General features: G+C 45.4%; 1 protein-coding gene across 1 annotated transcript in view; it reads right to left on the minus strand.

Moving 5' to 3' along the window:
• LOC118217113 (ankyrin repeat and fibronectin type-III domain-containing protein 1-like) overlaps positions 1-23,309 on the minus strand; it is a 140,074-nt gene extending 116,765 nt beyond the window's left edge. Inside the window, exons 1-2 of the mRNA XM_035398922.1 lie at positions 22,587-23,309; positions 8,972-9,153 (exon numbers count right to left, since the gene is read on the minus strand). Of these exons, the coding sequence (XP_035254813.1) occupies positions 8,972-9,153; positions 22,587-22,708 (304 nt within the window). The 5' untranslated portion in view covers positions 22,709-23,309. The remainder of the gene's footprint in view (positions 1-8,971; positions 9,154-22,586) is intronic.
• Positions 23,310-25,000: the final 1,691 nt, after the last annotated feature.

Genomic DNA, 25,000 nt, shown 5'->3' on the forward strand with positions numbered 1-25,000 from the left:
TATATAGATTAGCTAGGCTACTATCTATTGTGCTATAAAAATATCAAGTGGCAGATGTCAACATTGACAGGCAATGTTCTACATTTTGATTCCATATTATGCAGTTTTATTATAATTTTTATAAACTTGGTTCAGGTGGCACAGTGGTGCAGTGACCTCACAACTAGAGTTCCCTGTGTCCGTGTGGGTTTGTGTCAGGTACTCTGGTTTCCTCCCACAGCCCAAAATCAGGCTTATTTTTGACAGACAGACTCAAATTTTGCCTAGTAGTATGAATGTGTGAGTGGATTGTGTGTAGGCAATGAGATGGATTGTCGACCTGTCCAGAGTGTACTCCTGCCTCTCGCCCACTGCATGCTGGGATTGCCCCCACCCCCCACTTTGAACTTGAAAGACAGAGAGGGAGAGGAATAAGGAGAAATTCTGCAGGGTTGTGAACAGGATGAGAGGAGAACAGAGGCATGAGAGTCAGAGAAAGGAAGGGCACGAAAATAAGAGAAATGGGTGCAGAGGGGTCACAAGCAGTGAGGAGGGTAGAGAGGGATTGTGAGAAATAAAAGTTAAATCACGGAGCAATGGAGCATGAAAGAGAGATGGCGTAGGAGAGGAGGAGCTGAGTCCAAGAAGGGAAGGGTTTTGGGGATGTGGACACCGGAGAGACCAGAGTAGCAGCCAGGGGTTCCCAAGATGTAGACCCACTCAATGAAAAGGGAACTTGTACTCATTACTGTGTTTATAATGCACATGTGTACATTACTGTGTTTATAATGCACACGTTTACATTACTGTGTTTATAATGCACACGTTTACATTACTGTGTTTATAATGCACAGATTTACATTATTGTGCTTATAATGCACATGTTTACATTACTGTGTTTATAATGCACAGATTTACATTATTGTGCTTATAATGCACATGTTTACATTGCTGCATCTGCACAATCATAAAAATAATGGCATGGTGTCGAGATGAACAAAACGCTTTGATACTGTCCCCGTAGAGGTCACGTCAGTTTCTTAATCAAAGCAGAAAGAGTCACATGACTTCTCCATGAGTTTTTTTAAAAAAGCAGGAAAAAGAAAAGGAAGTTGCAGTGAACACCTGGGGTGGAAATGAGCCCTTTCGCTTCAAAAATAGCGGGGTTGCGAAATCAGCGACTTTCACTCCGACAGAAATGTCACATGGAGGCCATGGTTGCCACGCAACAAAAGTAAGCCATAGACTTGAATCTTTTCATCTGGAAAGGAGACGGGATAGGACCAGGCCTAAAAATGGAAACTAAACCGCCTTCTCCGCTGGGTGAAGGTGACCAGCGAGGGCATGAAAGGTGAGGGAGGGCATCCATCTGACGTGCCTGCAGCGTTACTGCATGGATATAAAAAAACTGCTACATCATTTGTGTGGAAAAAGCCCCCTGACCACAACTGGTGAATTTTATCAGTGAATGAACAAGCTTCTGAGTGACAGTAATGACTGTAAGTCAACAATCTCCACTAGGCCCCCAGTAAATATTCAGCTGCTAATGTATAATTTGCAAGAAGATAAATAGCAATGTAAAAAAAATTTTTTTTTAAACCTGCAACCTATTTGAATTTGACAAAACAAGGAGAGAAAAAAACAAAACCGGACATGGAGGATCCAACGCATTCGCTGACTGCAGCCCAGGCGGTTAGTTAAGGAGCGTGAGACACTGGGGTCGTCCGGCTCGACCGAAAGGTACAGCTGTGTATCATCTGCATAGCTGTGGAAATCGACATTGTGTTCTATATCCCCCAAGGGGAGCATATACAATGAAGAAAGCAGGGGACCAAGATGGCTTCCATGGGCAACACCAAAACGTAAATCACATCTCCTTGACACATGATCTCCAAGGTTAACACAAAATGTCCTCCCTGTAATGTATGTTCTAGAACAGCTAAGAGCTGTTCCGGAAAGGCTGATCCGTGAGAACATCGCGGTCAGTCGCATCAAACGCTGCGCCGTTGGCATAACCATTGGCTATACCGGGTAACAGGAAGGAATGTTTCACGGACAGAATGTCAAACACAAAATAAAGTATTTGAGTGACGGGGTGCAACAGTGCAGTCCATTTCATTTGGAAAGTTTACAACGAATCCACACGGGCACAATAAGCAACAATGGACCAGTATTTACTGTCAAAAAACGTGGGGTGTATGCTCTGTCAGAAAATGTGTGACAGAAATGTTGGGAATATTTCCAAAAGACTTTCCACAGAGTGCTGACTTGCACGTAAGTAAAGATGGTCACAGGAGAGTCAACAGACGGCACAGAGAGATATGTTTCTTATGTTTTATTTGTTCTTTAGGAAAATGACCTCAGATAAAAATGCATTCTTATCGACACTGCATACCCTAATGCTGTCAGTCACAGAAATTTCCCAAAGGTTTAAAAAAAGTATGGGAGCAGTCAAAAGCACTATCAAGCATTTTCAGAGCAAAGGGCCACTCTACTTGGGGCTTCTAAGGAGCCAGGATCAGGCTCAACCATAAAACTAGACAACACTGCCACTGGATTTCAGGATTACAAATTACTTAATTAATTACTTAATTAATTAGTTCCTTACAAATAATTGGCACACAAACAAGGGACTCCACTCAGGTAGTTCTGGGACCGAGATTATTAAAAGTTTGTTCTGAATATTGCACAGATGGAAAAAAGATTTGCCTTTTCCAAGCCAACTCCATTGATGCAGAAAAACGCATCTCTTCAAGTTCACACTAAACACCACGAAAGATTGAAAAATGAGACTATTAAACAACCGATCATGCTCAAATTTAAACACAAAACCATGCATTTCTATCTCATTCCAATTAATTTGTTTTAGCCTTTCGTTTGTAAAAAGTTCACACCGCTGAAACTGTTCCACTGCTATGTTTAGTCTTATTTAACAATTTTTTGCAGGCAATGCATTTCAATTTTTATGATCACTTCCCATTGCCTCAAAAAAGAGTCATTGTCAAACACTATAAAACTGCCTGCTTCGTGTCTGTGGTTCTGTGCACTGAAAGCAGCCCGTGGCCGCGTGGGAACATGGTGTCAGTCATCGTTTGGACTTAATTAGAGCCAATTCGTGTAGATTACAGGGAAGGGGAAATGTGATAATTGACTGACGAGATCCTATCGACGTCTTGCTGAGGGACCGCTGAATTTCGGGTGAGAAAACGGCTCTGGATGTCCCTTCCTAGGGTACAAAGCACTGGGTGGGGGGTGGGGGGGTGGGGGCAGTTCACAGATAGGTGCAGTGCCGTGTATCAGTCCTGAAGCGAGATCCCCTCGTCCCACATTCAGGAAGTGAGCAGGGCTAAACCGGCGCTCTTACACAGGAGGAACTCTCCGGTCGATGCTTTACACATCACTCATATCCAGGTTTCTCCTTGCGGTTAATTATCTTTGGTCGTGTTCTCTGCAGTATCAGCAGTAGGAGGGGCTGTTCAGGCAGAAAGCCTCTGTGTGGCTCCGCCCCCCGGAACCTCCACCAGTGAGGTATCAGATGCACCCACATCAAGCAGCTCTCCTCCCATTCAAAGTGTTCATTAGGCCACAGGCTGTATATATATCCCTACTTTTCCCATATTTACAAAAAGAAAAACTAAAAAAATCCTTTTGATGATAATTATATCATTTGTTAAGAATTAGAACTGGGGGTCTGACCTGTAATGGGGATCACTTCTCCATCACTTCTAGTAAGTGAACGCCTGGATGCTGATTCATTTATCAGAATGTTGTTGCTTTCCGGGTACAAGCCATTTTACAAAACAAAACAGGCTCGATATCATAGTTCTTGTTTGTTTTTCATGCATATTTTAAAAGCATGACTTTGATATCTCAGCCCTTGCAGTGCAGTAGAGAGATAAATGGTGGAGATGCTGAGAGGCACCACATAAAGCCACAAACTGCCAAACAGATATGGTGAATAATGAATTACAAATACCCTCAGAGTCTAGCCAGTTTCAGACTATTCCAGAGTTCAGACTAAGTGTAATTTACTTCAAACAAAAGCAGTGTCATTAGAGTATATGGAAAAGAATGTCCACTCTTCCCTGTGAGCTGGTGACTGGGCAGCTCTTTCCGAGCCACTTCATTTGCATGCGTAGCGCGTGATTGGCCCCCTCTGAACGGAATGAGCAGCCAGCTTCTATGATGTCACAGTCACAGACAGCTCAGTCAAAGCACTCAGCCCTGAATGTGGTATATTTGGAGAGGCAGAGTTTTTACTTTGAGGCTAACTTTGAAGCGGGATGAACGGGGCCCTTCTCCTGAGTGTTTGTACAGCAGTACGGCATGTGGTCTTATCAGGGAACTGATAGCTCCACAACAAGCTTCGGTCCAGTGGCCTAGCCAGGAATTAATTTCACGGATTTTCAGGTTCTTTGTGATCAAGTTGCATATAGCTTATGTGTATCTCCAGAAATTCGGGGGGGGGGGAGGTGGAGGGGCGTGTGTGCAATGTGCTCCTGTATGTCTGCTCAGGCAGGGGTCCCGAATCTCTTAGGAACAGACTGGCCTTCGTTCCTGTCAGGCTGACGCAGGCTGAGAGAGCAATGCGGAATAAGCACTCCGTATTTTTTGGCAGAGTTGGGGGATACTGCAGTGACCCCTCAGCCCTGCCTGGGTTCTGCAGATCCAATCCTGCCCCCCCCTTCTTCCCTCCCCTTCCCCTTCCCCTTCCCCTCAGTGCCGCAGAAGGACGTGGAGGCAGAACTGCAGTCCCGCAGGCTGTCGAATGCTCGCAAGGAACATCGGGCTGCACCCCTGGCCCAGTTACGTAGTTCTGCACAAGTCTGCAGGCACCGTGAGCTTCCAGCTGTACATTTAGAGCTGTACCCCATCATCTGAACTGACCAGCTGCTTCCAAAAATATGTGGAAAACCATATATATACATATATATAAAGAAATATAATATTATATTTATATATAACATAACAATGTCGAGAACAGGCCATTCAGCACAACGATGCTCGCCATTTCCCTGACTAAATCAGACATGCTGAATGTGTACCAGCAGCTGGTGCTTCGGAGACATCTCAGAAGCTAGAAGCCATGAGCACGCATTACGCTCTTCTATGGGACGCAGCATTGCCTTTCGCCGAACCTTCAACCCGTGCCGTTTAACGGAGGGCGATGGTAGACCTCCGCTTAGGACGCATGGGTGACGTTTTGGCGACAGGCACGTCCACCAAAGAGCGTGTACACAGCTCGTAATTGGCCCCGTCACGCCTCGGGGAGGTCAAATCGTGATTACGGAGGACGGAGTGCCTCCGCCCGGCTCTGGAGGCGAGGCCGCAGATCGCCCGGAAGGACCGCGGCCAGCGGTGAAATCCGTAAATGATGTCGCCCGCCAAAGGACATCGGCGAGCCGCAGGCCGGCTCAAGGGGGGGGGGGGGGGGGTTTCACTCAATCCGAGCGCTTCCTGGCCTCAGCTCTGAGCCCTCCTCCTCTGCCCCCCCCCCCCCCCCTCGCTGAGCGGCTCTGATGGGCCTGGAGCGTATCCAGCAGGCCGCGGTCTGACCCCGCCCGAGGACGCCCGGTCCTAGTGCCCCGCGGCTCACTGCCGCCGATCACCACCGGCTTCCCCGCCACAGGCGGGGGCCGAGCCCAAGGGCGGCGCGGACCCGTCCCGTCAGTCTCACGTCAAGGCCGGTGAGTCCCCGCTGAAAAACAGCGCCCCCCGGTGGAAAAGTAGGGTCTGGACGGTCTTCTGTATCCGACACCAAATATTCAACCAGGACGCTGATTTTCTATCATGCGAACAGATCGCAAACCTATCCTTGGTCTCCAGGGGGAGCTAATGAACATTCAGCCATGTGAGTAAGGCTGGTAGAGGCGGTCCCTCATGTTGCCATGGTATCCCAACGATTGGTCTTTTTCTTCCCCCAGAAGATCTGTCCCATATACGGGGGCAGATACTCTCAGCCAATGGGGGTCTGTCTGACATTACATCGCACTGTTCAACCAGAGAGTGGGACATCCCAACACAACAGATATTAAAGTCTCATTCACCCCCTATTGACAGTTGCAGAACCCTCCTCATCCCAAGTAGTCCATTCAGGTAGTCCACACCCATAGTTCATATACCTATCCCAGCCTGACCTGACCCCCATGTTATGCATAGTTATGCAAGGTTAGTCATGACATGACAGTGTTAGTGAGGACATGGCAGGGTTAGTCATGACATGTCAGGGGTAGTCATGACATGGCAGGGTTAGTCATGACATGGCAGGGTTAGTCATGACATGGCAGGGTTAGTCATGACATGGTAAGGTTAGTCGGGACATGGCAGTGTTAGTCAGGGTTAGTTGCAATCCGTGGGTAGTACTATAGCAGACAGCTGATCCATGGCTGCCATTTCTGATGAGGAAAGTGGGAAAATGCCGTCGGAGCAGCAGATCAAGGAGCGGGGCCCTGGAACATCCATTTCCTCTCAGAAAGCAAGTTTATGATTGGATTCATTTCTGAGCTCGAGTAAACAACATAGCTTCTCATTGGTCAGCCGCATGATGTATTGTATTATCGTCCTAATGTTGTAGCTTGTACTTCCCCCTAGTTCGACATAGCATAGCTTAGGTCAGAATAATGTTCACTGTGTGAACTGGACTGTGTTCTTGGCTATGAATAACTGTACAAAATGAGTATTGTACCTTATCGAGTGTTTCGTAGTTGTTCCAATGATCATGATATGCACTTTTGTACAACGCTTTGAATAAACGTATCTGCTAAATAAATTTAATGTAATAATGGAGCGCTACAGGAAACAGACTTGCTGTTGCATTTCTGGTGAGTACATGTTCCAAGCAAGGCACAGAGCCTTAAAATATGCACATATTTTTGCAATAACCTTGGATAATTTCACCTAGTTGGGTATTAAACCAATTTATTCAAAGATCTGTAAATCAGATATAAAATCCTCTAAATCTGATGTAAATTATACATTTACTACCTTAAAAATAGAGAACACGTTGCATATTAAAATACCCTCACCCTAGTTTCTTTAGAAAATATTCCCTATCACCAGCGTCAGCCAAACAGCATCTTAACAGCATCAGCCAAACAGATTCATTAACTGAAAAGATAAACTCTGGATCTCAAATCTGCTATTTGTTCTGCTTGGAAAAACAGGCCATTAAAAATATACTGTGGCTCATAGTGGATTTCATCAAGGCAGTGAGCATTTTTCTTTTCTTGGCAACGCTGTACGAATCTGATATCAAAGCCTGAGGGGAATTTCAGAGTGTGAAAATGGACACCTCGAAAGGCTGAGAGACTGAGCATATGTCTGACACAAATTACACAGCATTTCAGTACAGGCAGCAAAACATTTCAGCACAGGCAGCACAGCATTTCAGCACAGGCAGCACAGCATTTCAGCACAGGCAGCAAAACATTTCAGCACAGGCAGCACAGTATTTCAGCACAGTGAGCACAACACTTCAGCACAGACAGCACAGCATTTCAGCACAGACAGCACAGCATTTCAGCACAGGCAGCACAGCATTTCAGCACTGACAGCACAGCATTTCCGCACAGGGAGCAAAGCATTTCAGCACAGGCAGCACAGCATTTCAGCACAGTAAGCACAGCATTTCAGCACAGGGAGCAAAGCATTTCAGCACAGGCAGCACATCATTTCAGCACAGTAAGCACAGCATTTCAAGCCAGCTGGCAGATATCACTAAGAACCGTCTGTAATTCCCCAGCTGGTGGCATGTGAGGTTTGCATAGAGAGCAGGCAGGAGAACAGCAGGTTTGCCTATAAAGGCTACACTTACAGGTGCTTAGTGTGTTTAATGTGTCCCTTATGCCACTGGAGATTAGTCACTCAGCGGTTTCTGTCATTCATTTCATTCTTAAATATGAGCAGCTGCAGTGGCAAGAAATGAATTGGACCATAGCGTACTGAAGTAAGCTGGCTAGCTTGCTCAAATCTAGTCCTCAAATTTAGCAGCTCAGTCAGCTGTCAGTACCTTGCATCAAGCAATCAATCTAGACAACTTGACTGCCTGACCTTGTAAACCAAAATGAAATGGCATGTGCCGGCTAAAGCTCTGACTGACATCTAATCATTTACATGTGAGCAGGAGGAAATCAGAGAAAATGGGGTCGCTGGTGGTGCATCCTGTTAACACACTGTGTCAGTATAAGAGTGAATCCCACAGACTGGTCTCTGTCAAGGCCCTGTATCAGAGTAAGGGTGAACCCCACAGTCTGGTCTCTGTTAAGGCACTGTATCAGTGTACGGGTGAACCCCGCAGTCTGGTATCTGTTAAGGCACTGTTCTAGTGCATGGATGGGCTCTATGGTCTGAATAATGAAAGGAGGGCAGCTTGTCCCGCTCTACTTTCCTAATGAAGCTACAGGAACGCTTGCATATGATCAATTGCCTCAGCAGGGAAGCCAATGGCCAGCAGTAATCCCAATGGGATTTGTGTGTTAGTTATACAATGCCAGTTTCACTGTCCTCAATATCAGCACTTCACACTAGTTAATATATTTACACCTCACTTCAAGCTAGCTAATAAACTTACATCGTTTACACTGTGTGAGAAATACACAATTCTCTGTAAAGGAAGTGTCATTTTGAGCCTTATGGTTACCTTGCTCAGTTCTATGTGAGCGAGTAGCACTCATACGACAGGGAGAGCAGCTGCCCTCTTTTATCGCCGAAAAAGTGAAGCGAGAGTAACGGGTGTAGGCGGTGTCAGAAACGATGTCCCAGGACCAGTAGCAGATCGAGCGGTGGGTGAGAGCCATTAAACTGAAGGACAAATGGTAAAAATAGCCCTCTCAAAAGCGCACGGTATAAACCAACACATGCATGCTGTGTGCTTTTCATTGTGTGCTGTGATTGGCTGTAATCTTTACTATTGTGCTACTGAAAACACGATAGAATGACATGCATACAGGTGACTGGAAACCTGGTTATAGTTTATGTTATTAGCCCTCCTTACCTGTTGGGGGCAGCGCAGGGAGACCGGTGCCAAGAGGGGGTTTGAATCGAAAAGGGGCGTGCGCTTGACTGCCATCCACCAGGTCCGAGCGATTCATCCTATTGGCCATGGGGGACTGAGGGATGCTGGGAAGGGTGCGAGACTTGGCCAGGAGGGGTCTCTGAAGCTTCTTTTCCAAGGACCTATGCGTTTGGCAGAGAAATAATCAACCAATCAGATCAGGGACTTTAAAATTATACATGAGTGACCCAAAAATATGATTGTGTTCCACAAAGGGTAAGAATTTTTATCAACAACTACAAAAAAAACATAGTTTTCATCTATGTACAGTAAAACACAAAAGTATTGGAACAGTGACACAATTATTAGTCATTTTGGCTCTGTACTCCAGCACATTGTATTGGAAATAATGCAATCGATATGACCTTAAAGTTCTGCAGGAATTCCAGCCCTTTCTATTCAGTGCACAGATGTAGCTAAAGCAGATCAATTCAGCGCCAAACCAAAATAATTACATAGCATATTCATTAATGTACTTAATGGTAAATGGACTGCATTTATATAGCGCTTTTATCCAAAGCGCTTTACAATTGATGCTTCTCATTCGCCAGAGCAGTTAGGGGTTAGGTGTCTTGCTCAATGACACTTTGACACGCCCAGGCCAGGGTTTGAACCGGCAAACCTCTGACTGCCCAACAATCGTTCTTACCTCCTGAGCCATATCGCCCCATAATCTAAATACATGAGTTGTCCTCACTGAAATTTGGTCTGAACAGCGACAAATACAAACATAAATTCTCCATCTAGAATCAACTCCAGACCTTTTGTTAGCTTTCCTGTGCATGACATAATGATGCAAAGACGCACAAGAAACAGCTGAGCAGCCAAATTGTCCCATTACTTTAGCTTCCCTAAAATGGGGGAAATGTGTATGAAAACGGCTCTAATTCCTACACAGATCACCCAATATTGATCTAATGGAGTACAGAGACAAAACAACAAAAATGTGTTTACTGTTCCAAACTTTTTCATTTAACTGTACATGTCCCACAGGACCCATTACATAAAATGCCTGGATCCATTTTGTCCTATAATTCCAATGCATTACAGGCATTTAATAGATGCTCTTAGCCAGCGTCTATTATACATATTCACTTCACTTCATAATATTGTGCTCCTTATGTTTTTGGAACCCTGATGAAGGCTGTTTGAGGCCACAACGAATAGCATAGGTCCAGCACGTTTTAATTTATCTTTCCATGTTTAAATAATCATTTAACTTCACCATTAAGAGTACCTTGGCCTCCTCCTTGTTTGCCATCTTTACTTTTTCTCAATATTGACTGGCAAACTAAACCCTTTCTGCTGCATTACTCTATCTGCTAGTTGTTGCCAAAAAAAAAAAAAAAAAACACACACAGCAAAATGTCAAGGTTCCTCTAAACGTCAAGGTCCTCTTAATAATCACTCAGTCTTTTTTAGTGAAACAACCCAAATGCTTTAGCCAGGAAAATCTGCTAAAGTCAGCAGGAAACACGATGGCTACTCCGGAGATTTTCAGACAAAACGAGCCCTTTCTTTCACCTAGCGCCTTTCCACTCACCGTGCCTTGCCTCCTAAACCGTTAACGGGTCAATGCGTAGTGCGCAGAGAGGTGTTTTCATCAAATCGCTCTCAGTCAATACTGTAGAAAAAGACCGCAGAAGCCGCGGCAGGGGAAACCTGGCCAGCTGGCCTTGCGAGACGCTCGATCTCAGGAAATCAGCACCGTCATTCTTCTCAAATACCGCGTGTGTCCGGAGGGGAGAGTCACCGTTTCTGTTCGGCCAAGCTTTGCTGCCAACACTTCACATTTAATACGCGTTTTACTTCGCTTTTACAAATCCTGGAATCGATGCACATACACCAGCGACAAGGGCTGTTAGACCCATTGTTGTTTTCTCACATTTTAGTATAGAAGAGGAACACGAAAAATAAACCTGCAAGGACTAAGTGGAAAGCAGCATTTGAGAGAAAAGTATTTGCCATCTTAAAGGTACCATGAAAAGTGTAATGTGGGAGCTCGTCATTTATGACTTGATATGTGGTTACCTGATTTCACATCTGTGACTTAAAGATTTCCCCAGCATGCAAAGGCACATTTTATTTGTTTGATTTTACTAAATATGTATGCTAACATATATACACACACATGTATGTCCAACTTGATAGGGATCCATTGCTTTTCTGTGACGTCAACCAGCGTCATATTGCCTTCAAAGTGCGTCCCAAATTCGTTGTTTTTTGAAGTTTCTTTTTCGTTAGGTCACTACCTCTGGAGGGAGCAGTGCCTTCCTGTTTCCGACACTTCCTGTTTCAGACCTCCAACTCTCATGTTGGCGTTCACATAAATTTTTATAATCTTGCTGTTTATAAATTAGAAAAAATAAATACAAATGTTTATCTTTAGCCTAAATTAACACTAAATGCAAGAAAAAAGTTATTATACAAGGTCTTTAACTGGCAGCTCAACTGAGTTTTTCTCACATCCAAACATAGTTTTCAAAATGTATTTCTGCATTTATTTGTTAATCATGGTTTTTATTTATTTACTTATTGCCTTCGTACATATTTAGCAATACACAAATGCATGAATTTAAAATTTTGATTTGGATGTGAGAAAAGGTAAACAGCTCGGCTGAGCTGGCGGTTAAAGGGTTTTAATATCCTAACAGCTTTTAGAGGAACAGGGCCTGTATCCAGTGTTAGATGGAGTACACATCTATTGCGGAAGACACACAAAGTCTTACTCAACAGCAGTAGATGGACTGCCTGGGCGAAATAAGAGGCCACAGCAGTGTCCCTGAGACCAGTCCACCAATCAAAGGTGCACAGCCCCAGGTGGGGAAAGTGAGAAAGGTCATCAGTGAGGTCATCAATGAGGGCATTAAATGACTCCTCCTTCCTGGGTGAAATACGGAATCCTCTGAGTCATTCCAATGTACATTCTACCTGCTTTTCTCAGCTGACTGAGGTGTCAATAGATAATGGATTGGCCCAATGTGTAATGGATGGTTCAGTGTGCAATGGATGATTCAATGTGTAATGGATGGTCCAATGTGTAATTAATGGTTCAATGTGTAATGGATGGTCCAATGCGTAATGGATGGTCCAATGTGTAATGAATGGTTCAATGTGTAACGGAAGACCATGATTTCCCAAGAGAGAGTTTAGAAATTACGGCGAAATATTAATATTTGTGTATTTATACATTTAGAAAAAAATGAATAAAAAAGAAAAAAAAAACTTAACGGTAGAAATGCAGATAAATACCATAAATCATACTTTGCCCTTTTTGCTGCTGATTTTTGTAATAAATTACAACTCTGTCTGACAACATTGGGCCCTGGAAGCAATCAATATTTGTACTTAACGTTGCCGTCCATATAAATCTGAGTGTTGATAGATGCTAGGTCAGAATTTATGATGATAAAAAATGTGTGTGTGTGTGTGTGTGTGTGTGTGTGTGTTAGATTCCCACCAAGAAGTTAATGCCTTACATGTGGGTATTTGCATAACAGCTGTTAAATTATAAGTCCTTTGACCTTGGAGAGGGAGGAGGTAGACAGAGCAGAGAGAGAAGAGAGAGGGAGAGAGAGAGAGAGAGAGCAGTAGAGAGAGGGAGAGAGACAGAGACAGAGAGAGAGCGAGAGAGATTATCATTCACATTCAAAAAAGCGCATTCAATTTTATTGAACATCTAAAAATGAGTCCAACAAACTCCTTACAATTCATGGCACTCCAAACCCAAGAGCTCAGCCCAGAAAAGTATCCCCTCAGCCAGCTGGTTCTGAACCTCTGTAGACTAACATGAACACACACTAACACAAACCAGCTTCAGATCGGCACTGCTTCACAACAGCCCTTTAGAGTCCCAAAGTGACTAAAAGCCGTCTGTCTGTGAACAAAGGCTCATTAAAAAAGACTTCCAAAATAAGCCTAAGTATAAACACATCAAACGAATCTGCAGCTAAAAGTGAAACTGCCTGTACATCTCCTGTCCTCTATAATCAGAAACCCCGGTCTCATCAAAGCTCTTATAGTTGCATTTGTCATACAAGGACAACATGCTACTACTGGCCACAGAACATGGTGGAAGATACAAATGACAAAACAGGAAACAATCATTATAACTTACATTTGTTAGACTCTGTGTTTTTACAGTTTAATGCATGGCCTAAATAAAACTTAATTAAATAAAAAAATTTCAAAAAATGAAACAGAACTGTTTTACGTAACAGGCACTGTCGCTGAGAGTGTTAAGGCTGAGATACTGTGCATCAAACACAGGCTGCACAGAACCCCTCCTCATAACGACACAGACTACACAGAGCTACACTCATACAGACACAGGCTGCACAGAGACTGTGGTCATACAGACACAGGCTGCACAGAGACTGTGCTCATACAGACACAGGCTGCACAGAGGTTTTGCCCAGGCTGGGTGTGCACCCGTGTTGCTATCCAATATAACAAACATCACAGCACTTTGAGAACAGTGTGAATAGCAGGTAAGTTAGCTCAGCTGAAATTATGCTAATAAAGAGAAAATGATTGTGGCCTTTATTTCAGAACAAACTTGCATATAATTGCACTGCTTGTGCTGAGAGTAATTTGATTAAAGTGTTATTGTAGTGCCCTTTAAAATGAGCAAAATCACAATAAATACCCTCCCACCCCAGCAAGCTCCCAGCAACTAAAACCCCAAACACAGGACCCAGACGGGTGAGGCAGAAGACCGGGAGCACGTACAGGAACGCCTCGCGCCTCTGCAGATTCGGGCACCACCTTGAGCGCCAGCCATAACTGACACCACCGCACAAATCAAGAGCAGAACCTGTTGCTAAGCAACCCAAAAATTCAGAGGGAGAAAAAAAAAAAAAAAAAAAGGAAGACTTTATGGTCCCAGCCACAGCCGCTCCTCTGCGAGAGGAAAGAGCAGTGGAGTGGCGGTGAAGTGCCACCCCGCACCACGTATTCAGCTGCTAAAACCCCACAGACCCGATGCTCTGCATCCAGTTGGAGGTGCGGGTCTCAGCCAGAGCCAAAATGGTGGGAGGTGTGTGTCTCAGCCAGAGCCAAAATGGTGGGAGGCGTGTGTGTGTGTGTGTGTGTGTGTGTGTGTCTCAGCCCGAGCCGAAACGGCGGTCGACTCTCAGCGACTTCTGCTAAACAGAACATCTGAATTGGTGTCGTACAGTTTACGGGCTGCTCTGAACGCAGCGACACGGGGCTCTGCTAAACTCTCTGAGCCTCCCACACAAACCCGCTTCCAGTGAGTCATAAAGGAAGCCCTAATCTGTTTTCTGAGCAGTCACAGTGACCTACTAAATATCCTTGTGAAATTTTTATGAGCGTAAAATACGCCCGAGCAGGCGATAATAATGTAAAAATCCATATCGGCTGTAATGAGGTTAAGCGGCTCTGGAGCGCGCCGGATCGTAATCTGGAGCGGTAGCCCCGTTCGGCGCTTTATTCAGGGCCCACAGACGCAGAACTGGGACTTAAGGAAGGTTCCGGAAGCCTGGCACGGCGCGAACGCTCCCTTCCAGCTCTCTCGTCTGGGTGAGTCTGCGTCTCTGTCCGTGGTGCTGAAATATCTCGGGAAATGCCAGAGACGGTTTTCACCCGGGGGTCAGCGCGGACGCGAGTCCCCGTTCACCTGTTGCATTCTGGGAAACATCTCAGTAGCTGATTCCCGTTGGTCCAGCTCACCCAGACCGTTCACTTCAAAGGAAAGACGTCTCGCGCTGGGCTTGAGCCGTAATGAATGTGCGCCACGTTGATTCGAGTGCAATCAGACCCCATCAGCTGAAGTGGCATAGGCAAGCAGACAGTTTGCATGGGGTCTCTAACCCGCTGCTTATGACGGGGGACGATAATTGCAAGAGCACAAAGAAGAACGTCACGCGGAGCCCCAGTCTACCTTCCAAAGGCTCGCACAAAGAGACAATCAATCCACTTCCAAGCTATAAAGCAGCCAAGTGCTTCTCAAGGGCATCGTATAATTGCAAGCCATTAAGCCCACCTTGGTATCTATTCATCAGCGACTGTCCTGTTTTCAGACAAATAAACTGATGAAGGTATCGTCTGAATTAGCTGACATTTTACAATGGAGCAATTAATCACAAAAATACCAGATAATTGAAAAATTGCATGTCAGTGTGATTTAAAAAAACAGATCACAATTCATTTGGTTGAGCTTTATGTGGAAACTCTTTTTTTTCCAACTGCACACATTCACCGCGGCAATTCCAGTAAAAACTGAATCACAAAAGAACGTGCCTCAGGAACCTGCGTGAAATCGTGCTCTTTTCTAACATATTGTCATTAAACTATTAAAAACGCACATTTTACTCTGGGACAAAGTAACGGATGCCCCTGAATAAAGCGCTGCCCCTGGTGTTTCCAGTAAGGTTCTGTGGACATGAAAGGGGACTATTGATTGGTTCAAAGAGAATTTCCTAATTTCTTTGAATAATTTACTCCTTGTGACCCCCCCAACACCTGATCAGAGCTACAGGTTTAACGCATAAATAAGCGGCACATCCTGCTCTCCCTATATCCCGCAGTCTTTTCCGCTGTACGGTCCTTTTGTTTTGTAGCTTTGAATGCAGAGACTATTTTTAGTGCGCTTTGTTATGTCCCTGCTTAGGACATACAGGTTTAAAATGAAAAGGGAAGCGCGGAAAGACCAACAGCTGGAATATGGAACTTTAGGAATAAACTCACTGACTCGTAAAGCAAAACCGCTCGGTGGTGAAAGTTTTATTTCATTAACAGCCTAACACATGGACCGTGTAGCTCCTGCTGCACCACACTTCCCCAGAGAAATAACATTTTATCTCATTATATGCTAGTCTCTTTACCAATCACAGTGTGGGGTATACCCGCGACCATACTAACGGGTTTACCGTTTTAAAATATAACCACACGCTCAAGGTTCCCGGGACTGCGGGCTATCGAGCGAGGGGGAGGGGCCCGTCCCTCGAGAGACATTTCAAAACGGTGTCACCCAGAACTCGTTTTAATTCCTCCGAGCGACCAAAAGACTTATTGGCGCAAAATCGATGCGGGTGACTCGCAAAGGCTTTGCAAGCCCTTGACTAATGTCGTGATGACAGTCTAGTGCCCCGGGGCTTTTCCGCTATATCGCCTACGCCGAGCAGAACAGATGAACTGAAACGCAAACCTGTCGGTCGCTCTCACCAACCTGAACGCCACACGGCGCGCTTACCAAAGAAGCCCCTCTGCCCTCTGTAAACTCAACGAACCGCGTCTAATTCCAGACAAAGCTACGCATGCAGCACTTTAATATTAAATCTACCGCACCATCATTTTACCAATAACATGAGTCATGCGCCATGTTATACAGCATCTGCCAAGGTTACATTTCTATAGCGATATTTCTGGGGAAATGAATCGGTGTCATTGTCATACCTCATTTTATAGCTGAAGGAAAAGGAATGACCGCAAAGAACCAGACATTATCATCCCGGGCTGTGCGGTACATACTAAGCAGTACAGTAAGTAGGACACGCGCACAACCGAACTGTCTAAAGTATTCCATAGGAGACGGGGCGCGGACAGAAGTGTGGCCGTGAATTTTTATGAAGGATCTTCGCGCAGAGGAGAAAAAGGCTCACGGCTCAAACCCTGCCACGCTCCCTCAATGGCCCTCAGTCTTTCTGCTCTTAACTGTCAGGTTTTAGACCTCATAAAACTGCGAGCACCGCGCTGCAGTCTTTCTGTAATGCTACTGCGACGTGATTGCCGGCGGATGTTGAAATCGCATCGAAAGCCGACAGTTTATTAGAATCGGGGATGGGTAGATTACTAGAAAATGACTGTCAGTTGGTCAGTGTTTGATGGTCACACTTAATCTAAAGATGGCAGTTATTTGACTGGTAACAGACCTGTGCATATAATTGGACGGCTATAGACAGACACAGCTGTAGGCAGACTTTTTGGAACAACAATCTAATAATGTAAATATATTTTATTAGTATATCGCAGAGCATAGCCGTGCACATAAATATATATACATACCAATAAGGAATATACTGTATATACATACTCATACTCATTACTCACTATGTTAGATACACCCATTTAGTACTGGGAAGGAGCCCCTTTTGCCTCCAGAACAGCCTCACTTCTACTCAGCATGGATTCAATAACGTGCTGGAAGCATTCATCCCTTAGGGGTATTAGCCCATGCTGACTCGATAGTATCACACAGTTCCTGCAGATTTTTTCCGCCACATATTCATGCTGTGAGCCTCCCGTTCCACCTCAGCCCAAAGGTGCTCTATTGGATCCCCCCCAAGGTCCCTGATTGCTTCGGACACCCCCCCCCCCCCCCCCCCCCCCCTTCCCTCCACTGCACGACTGGTTCATCAGTTGCCCCTGGTTACTTATTGCTTAGGGCCACCTAAATCTTAGAGCTGGCTCTGTTTGTGACTGTTACATTATCCTGTGGGACGTATCCATATGAAAAAGTGTAGACTTGGGCCATTAAGGTATGCACACGGTCAGCAACACTGCTTAAGTATGATGTGCTTCCTCTACGAACCACTCAGTCATTGTCCATCTGCCTCCCTGAAGAAGCACCTCTTCAGACTGTACCAGGACTAACTATCACTACTCTGCAGGGCACTCCCAATCTACAATCGCTCTTAACATCTTTCTAATTTGTTCCTGTAGCACTTTAATGTTACATTTTAATCTCCATCCAGCGCTTACATTGCACTTGTATCGTTATCTTGATGTTGTAGCTTGTTGTCATGCCTCCTGGTCTGACTTACCATTGCTCTCTGACCTAGCCTATGCTTAATGTTTGAACTGGACTTACTGTGTTCATGGCTATGGATAACTGTTACATAATGAGCATTGCACCATATCAGACCTGTGTTTTGTAGTTGCTCCAATGACCTTCAGTATACGCCTATTGTACGTCACTTTGGATAAAGGTGTCTGCCAGATAAATGTAACGTAATGTAAATGGAATTCGAACAATGCTCACTTGATATTAAGGGGCCTAACGTGTTAAGAAAACATTCCCCACACCGTTACAGCACCACCACCAGTCTGTGCCGTGGACACAAGGCTCCATGGATTAATGCTGTTTATGCCCAATTCTGACCCTACCACCCGCATATTGCAGCAAAAATCAACATTCGGTAGACCGGGTGACACTCTTCCAATCTTCAATCATCCGGTTTACATACAAGACCAAGGCACTGAGAGACATACCACCTATAGTGGATAATCTGGCTTTATCCGACGGGAGTTGGTCTTTTAACCTAAAGGTCGCAGGTTTGATTCCCCGGTAGGACACTGCCGTTGTGCCATTGAGCAAGGTACTTAACCTGCTTTGCTCCAGTATATATCCAGCTGTATAATTGGATACAATGTAAGTTGCTAAATGCCTGTAATGTAATGTAATACTTTAGGGACCACGGGCCGGTGGTGGTAGATGACCTAGGGGTACACGTGGGAGTGCAAGGGAAGAGTAATTCAGAGGGGTACAGGCAGGAGGGATCAGGCGCACGAAGAGCTTTGAGCGTGGTGGTTTGAATGTGGAGGTGAGCAGTAATCTGGAGCCCGTGTACAGATATTTCAGTTTTTTTTATTTTTAATAAATTTGCAAACATTTCTGTTTTTGCTTTGTCATTATGGGGTATCGTGTGTAGATTGATGAGAATTAAAAAATCAATTTAATCCATTTTACAATGAGGCTGTAACCTAACGAAACGTGGAAAAAGTGAAGGGGTCTGAGTACTTTCCGAAGGCACTGTGGTTGACAGAGAAGGGGGGTTACGTGAGCAGACTTCTCAGTGCGCGTTAACGCCCTGGCAGTCGGGTTCGGCGCGCGCTGGAGTTCACGGAGAGTTTTAGACGGAGGCGGGTGAACGGTAATCTGAGAGGGGGGGAAACGTAAGCCCATATGACGGTTTCAGCATCAGCGGGGTCGAGTGACGGAGGAGAGGTGAGCGACGTTACGGAGATAATAGAGTTGATGTGAGCTTACAGTAAAAGGGCAGGGCAGAATTTAAAAATAAATTTTAAAAAACTCCAAGGTTTCAGCCGTTTTACAGAGGCTGGGTTTCAGTGCTAGCCTCGGGATTTCTGCCTTGTCGTAATTTAGGAAGGAATCGATTTATGCTAGCAGTTTTTCCCTTTAAAAGGGCAAAACCGTTTTTTCGCTAAAGGCATTACACTGATCTACGGAGCGCTTGAGAGCTGATGTAGGTGGGTTCAAGATGCTTGCTGATGGAGGCAAAGAGAGTTTCTGGCTCGCCCCTGCCCTCGGAAATGCCGGGGGGGCAAATAACGCCGCACGGGCGACATCGGGGGCAGCCCTGAAGTTAGCGTTAGCCCGGGAACGCACCGCGAGGCCAGTTTTCACGCAGGGATGCTCGAGGCAAGTGGTTTTACATTACATTACAGGCATTTAGCTGACGCTCTTATCCAGAGCGACTTACACAACTTCTTTTTTTTACTTAGCATTTTACATTGTATCCATTTATACAGCTGGATATATACTGAAGCAATGCAGGTTAAGTACCTTGCTCGGGGGTACGACGGCAGTGCCCTACCCAGGAATCGAACCTGTGACCTTTCGGTTACAAGCCAAGTTCCTTGCCCATTGTTTTAGAGTCGTGCCAAGGTGAGGAGCGCACAGATGGCACGGGCCTGGCCTTCTACGGGGCAAGTTCATTAAAGGAGCTGGAGATGATGTCATTTCACCGAAAACAAACACACCAGGCTAGGGGAAGAGCAAAGTCCATTAGAGAGGACGGAACAAGAGCGCGTGAGAACGAGTCAGGGATGACGCGCGTATCAGCGCAGTACGCCAGGGAGCTTTTCCACTCGAGCGAGCGCAAGAGATAATCACTCGGGGTTCAGTGTTTGGCTTTCTGTCCTCTTCACCCGATGACATTTACACGACTCAGACTTTCACGATACTAGCGATTTTTTACATTGCGTGTCCATGGCAAGGCTGTGTAACTCAAGACATAAAACAAGGTCTCTCTGTGTCCTTGTAGGGGACTAAAACATCATCATCATGTAAAACAATTACGAATCTGCTGATCTCTAGAGAAATACTCCACTGAATATAATGGAGTGTGACTTGCCTGACCCATGAAAACTTGCCCTGCTTGTGGGAGGGTTTGTGCTTAAGGAGCAAATTCAACGAGCAGCCTCAACAGAGATGCACGTCTTAAGATACCACACTACACCTTCTACAGAGACGAAAAAGGCATTGAGTTTTATCCCATCCATCCATTCATCCGTTATATAATATGCATATTCCAGGTCAGGGTCATGGGGGGGGGGGCTGGAGCCCATCCCAGCATGTATTGGGTGAAAGGCAGAAATACACCCTGGAAAGGTTGCCAATCCATTGCAGGTCACATACAAACTATATTGTGCAAAGATGACACTATTGAATTGTTTTCTATAGTGTTTTGAGATGAGATTATTAAACGTATGATGGGGGAAGGGGGGGGGGGTCTTTGACCATCTTTCTGTACAGAGTCCTATAAAAGGTTAAGATACTTTTCATTGTTGATTACCTCAAATGCAGGCAATTCTTCCAAAAGACCGTTTGGAGTTGGCTTCTGACGGTAGGTTTGAAGACCTGCAACATGCAGCCAGGGGCACTCATCTTCAGTTGTGGTTCTCAGATTTTTTCTTTGATTCTCAGAACATCTGCTTCACTGTGCAAGACGTACTTAAACCTATAGCGGGCAGCCTTACCACTGTTTTATAAACATCTTAATTGCTTAGCTAATAGTAGAAATGAATTAATTTGTTTGTTTGTAAATATCTTCTGACTTGTAAAATTCAGCGACCCCTTGTCTTGCTTCTTCTCTTTGTCTTTGTCTTTCCCTGAGGTGATGACACATGGATTTTTTACGTGTTACCTCATTTTTATACCCCAGTGAAACAGGAAGTTCCTGCAGCACAAGTTCCTTAAGACTGCTTTGAGCTTAAAAGCATGCAAAGCAGTGCGTTAATGCTCTGTTTGATCGAGCCTGTCCAGTTTGCTCTAGTTTTTGCATGTTGCCGAGTACCAGTTGGGTGCAGCGTACTCTAAAAACACGAAGCTAAGCCCAGTTTCCTAAGTAACATTTAACTAAGCACCGAGATATGTCAAAGGAGGGGGTTGAGGGTAAGTCCTTCCAACTCATTAGAGCTCGTTAACTTCACTGCCCTCCCGTCTGTGAAAGGCACAGTGAAGATCTTACGCACGCACATTCACCAGGGCGAACCAAGGGCGCACCAATATCCCCTTAATTATTCCGCGTTCAAATTTCTGCTTTACAATTCATGCTTTAGTTTTTGATTGAACACGCCCTCGGACAGGACCTCTCAGCGTATGACCGGAGCAAGGCAATTCATTTCGTTCACGATGAGGTCACCGAAGCAAATTAATCAGCACCCTGAGATTAGACAGCATGTTGGATGCATTCAGATTCAAAATTAAAATGAAAATGAACTCAATTTACAGCCTCGGGGGTTCATAACATCAAAATATTGTGGCAAATTTGAAGGGGAAAAAAATGACAGAGAGCAGCATGAATTGAAATTAAAGCTTCCGGTGCGCACAGTGTTTGCTTTATTGAAAAAAATGTAAATTCAGGGCATAGTTTCCACTGCATGGAAACCTGGGAACAGACTGTACAACACAGCAATGGACTGAGATAATGTAGCTTTGACCGCAACAGAAACATTTCTGGTGTGCACCAAAATACTAATGTTTCTTCAGACAGGTGAGTCACCTATCTTGGTCCTCTACATTCTTCACCTGTTTATTTTACAGAAGCTTCTCAACAGCTCGGTGCACTGCATTTATATGTAAGCGTTTAGCAGATGCTCTTATCCAGAGAAACTTAAAATCGCTGCACATAAAATGCGTTTATACAGCTGGATATTTGCTGAAGTAATTCAGGAGAAGTACTTTGCTCAAGGGTACAAGAGCAGTGCCCTGCATTGAGTCAAACCTGCATCCACAGTGTTACAAACCCAGTTCCCAAAGCACTATGCTACACTACTGACCCATAGCACCCACAGAAGCACACAGCGCCTGTTTCGTTTACATCATATGCTTGTTTTCATAGTTTAATGTCACACACACACACACGCACTCACGCACACAGACACACACTCTCTCTCTCTCTCTCTCTCACACACACACACACACACACACATGCACACAGACACACACTTTCTCTCACACACACACACACACACACTCTCACACACAAGCACACGCGCACACACACACTCTCACACACACACACACACACTCTCTCTCACACACCCATTCTCTCTCTCTCACACACACACACAGACACACCCACTCTCTCTCACACACACACACTCACACACACACACTCACACACACACACTCGCGCACACACGCACTCACACACACACTCTCACACACACACAGACACACCCACTCTCTCTCTCACACACACAGACACACACACACACACACACCCACTCTCGCACACACACACACACACACACACACACACACACACACACGCGCGTGCAGTACCTGGCCTCGGCCACAGTGCAGCAGTAGCTGCTGCTCCTCTGGGACTCTCTCCGGGCTCCTCGCAGGTCTTCCTGGGACTTGCGGCGGATGAAGTAATCCGTAAGTTTGCCGAAACTCGACATGGCCCTCCCCTCCCTCTGCCTGCCCGCGTCCGTTCTGTCTGGAGCCTCCCCGCTTCCCACGATGCCCTCCACTGTGCTGGCTGACAGGACCGGCCGTCCGCCCCCTCCCCCGGCCCCCGTCTACCCTTCCATCGCGCTGATTTTAAAAAAAGCGTGAACGCGGAGAAGAAGGGGATGTGCTGTGCTCCTCCTCAGCGCGCACACACACACACACACACACACACACAGGCAGGATCTCTCTGAAGATAAGACTGCTCAGAGCTGCGTATGAAAGAGGAGAGGAGAAAGAAGAAAGGAGAGAAAGGGAGAAAAGAGGAGAGGAGAGAAGAGGAGCAGAGAGGAGAGGAGAGCGCTAGCTCTGCAGCTGCGCGGGACGAGGGAGAGACTGCAGTCTGCTCCGACGCGATGCAGTTTGGCTTCGGTCGCTCCCTTTCCCTTTTTTTAAAGCTCCGCGATGCAACCAATGATCTTCATCTTTCCTACTTTGCTCTCTCTCTCTCTCTCTCTCTCATTCACCGTCTTTCCCTGCCATGCTCTTGCTCTCTCTCTCTTTTTCATTCACTGTCTCTCCCTCTCATGGTCTTGCTCTCTCTCTCTCTTTCAGTGTCTCTCTCTCTCTCTCGCTCTGAGTGAAACGTACAGATGCTCATACGCTTCCCTTTTGCTGTCTCGTCCTTCTCGCTGACACACACACGCACTCACAGAAATGCTCGCACACACGCACGCAAGCACATACACACTCACACACACATACTGTACGCACACACGCTCACACACACACGTAGATATGCACGCACTCACACATACTGTACTAACACACGCACATACGCACACGCATGCATGCACACACATACACACACACATGCATACACACACGCAAACCCTGCTCCATCACATTCTGGAGATATTATAATGGTAAATGAAAAGAAATTACAGCAAGAGAAGAACTCATTGGGATGGTAGTCTATGTAAAGCACATTATTGTACGTGCCTGTGTGTGTGTATGCATGTGTATCTGTGTGTGTGTGTGTGTGTGTGTGTGCGGGTGTGTGCCAGTGTGTGTGAGTGTGTGTGTGTAATACTATCTTTGTGAGGACCAAATGTCCTCACAAGGATAGAAAGATGAGGAAAATTATGCTTTGTGGGGACCTTTTGCTGGTCCCCAGAAGGTCAAAAGGCTGTTTTGGCGTTAGGACTTAGGGTTAGTGTTAGGGTTACAATTAAGTTAAGGTTAGGAATGTAGTGGTTGGGGTTAGGGTTAGAGGTTACGAAATGAATGTAGTCAATGGGAAGTTCTCACAAGTATAGCAATACGGGACTATGTGGATGTGTGCGTGTGTGTGTATGCGTGTGTATTTGTGTGTGCGTGTGTGTCTGATATTTTTGTTTACTCTCCTGCTTGGTAACTGGGAAAACAGCATCCACCACGCTGAGGGCGCTGCTCGAATAGTCTTCAGCAGCTCGGGTGCAGCGATGCGATTCACATACATATGTTACCATCAGCGTTTCACTGTCTACTACCCCTTTCCCCTCCCTCCCTTGTGTGTGAGTGCACACACCGATGCACACACTCACACACTCACACATACACACAAACATATGCACACACACACATACATACAAACATATGCATACATACATGCATACAAACACACACACATTCACACACTCACACATACACACAAACATATGCACACACACATGCACACACACACATTCACTCATGTGCATGCACACACACACACACATACTTGCACAGGCACACACTCACACACACGCACATACATGCACAGGCACACACACACACACTAACACACACACACATGATTACACTCACAAACCTGTCTTTTTTTCTGATGACAGCGAAAGGAATTCAGCAATAAGCAAAGTGAAATAATCATGAAGTCGCCCTTCATATAAAACAGTCCATTCATAAGAAAGAAAGGACAAGAGATGTTATGAAGAGCAATATGGAGCAGATAGTCAGATAGAGAATACAGAGCACTTAGCCACTTAGCAGAGTCCCTCATTCAGATTTACTTACACAAACTGCATTCCAGCATTCAATCAGTTTATACAGCTGAGCATCGCTCTAAAGCAATTCAGGTTGAGTGCCTCACTCAAGGGTATAAGGGCAGTGCCCCATGTGGAACTCAAAACCTACAAATTCAGAACTGCAAACCCAGCTCTCTAACCACCGCACCGCAATCTTACGTTCATGTGCCAGGCACACTCTGCACGTCCTCGCACTCTGAATCTTCATTCATTAATAAATTATTTAATAAAACACAT

Source organism: Anguilla anguilla, chromosome 17 (genome assembly GCF_013347855.1).
Source record: "Anguilla anguilla isolate fAngAng1 chromosome 17, fAngAng1.pri, whole genome shotgun sequence".
NCBI lineage: Eukaryota > Metazoa > Chordata > Actinopteri > Anguilliformes > Anguillidae > Anguilla > Anguilla anguilla.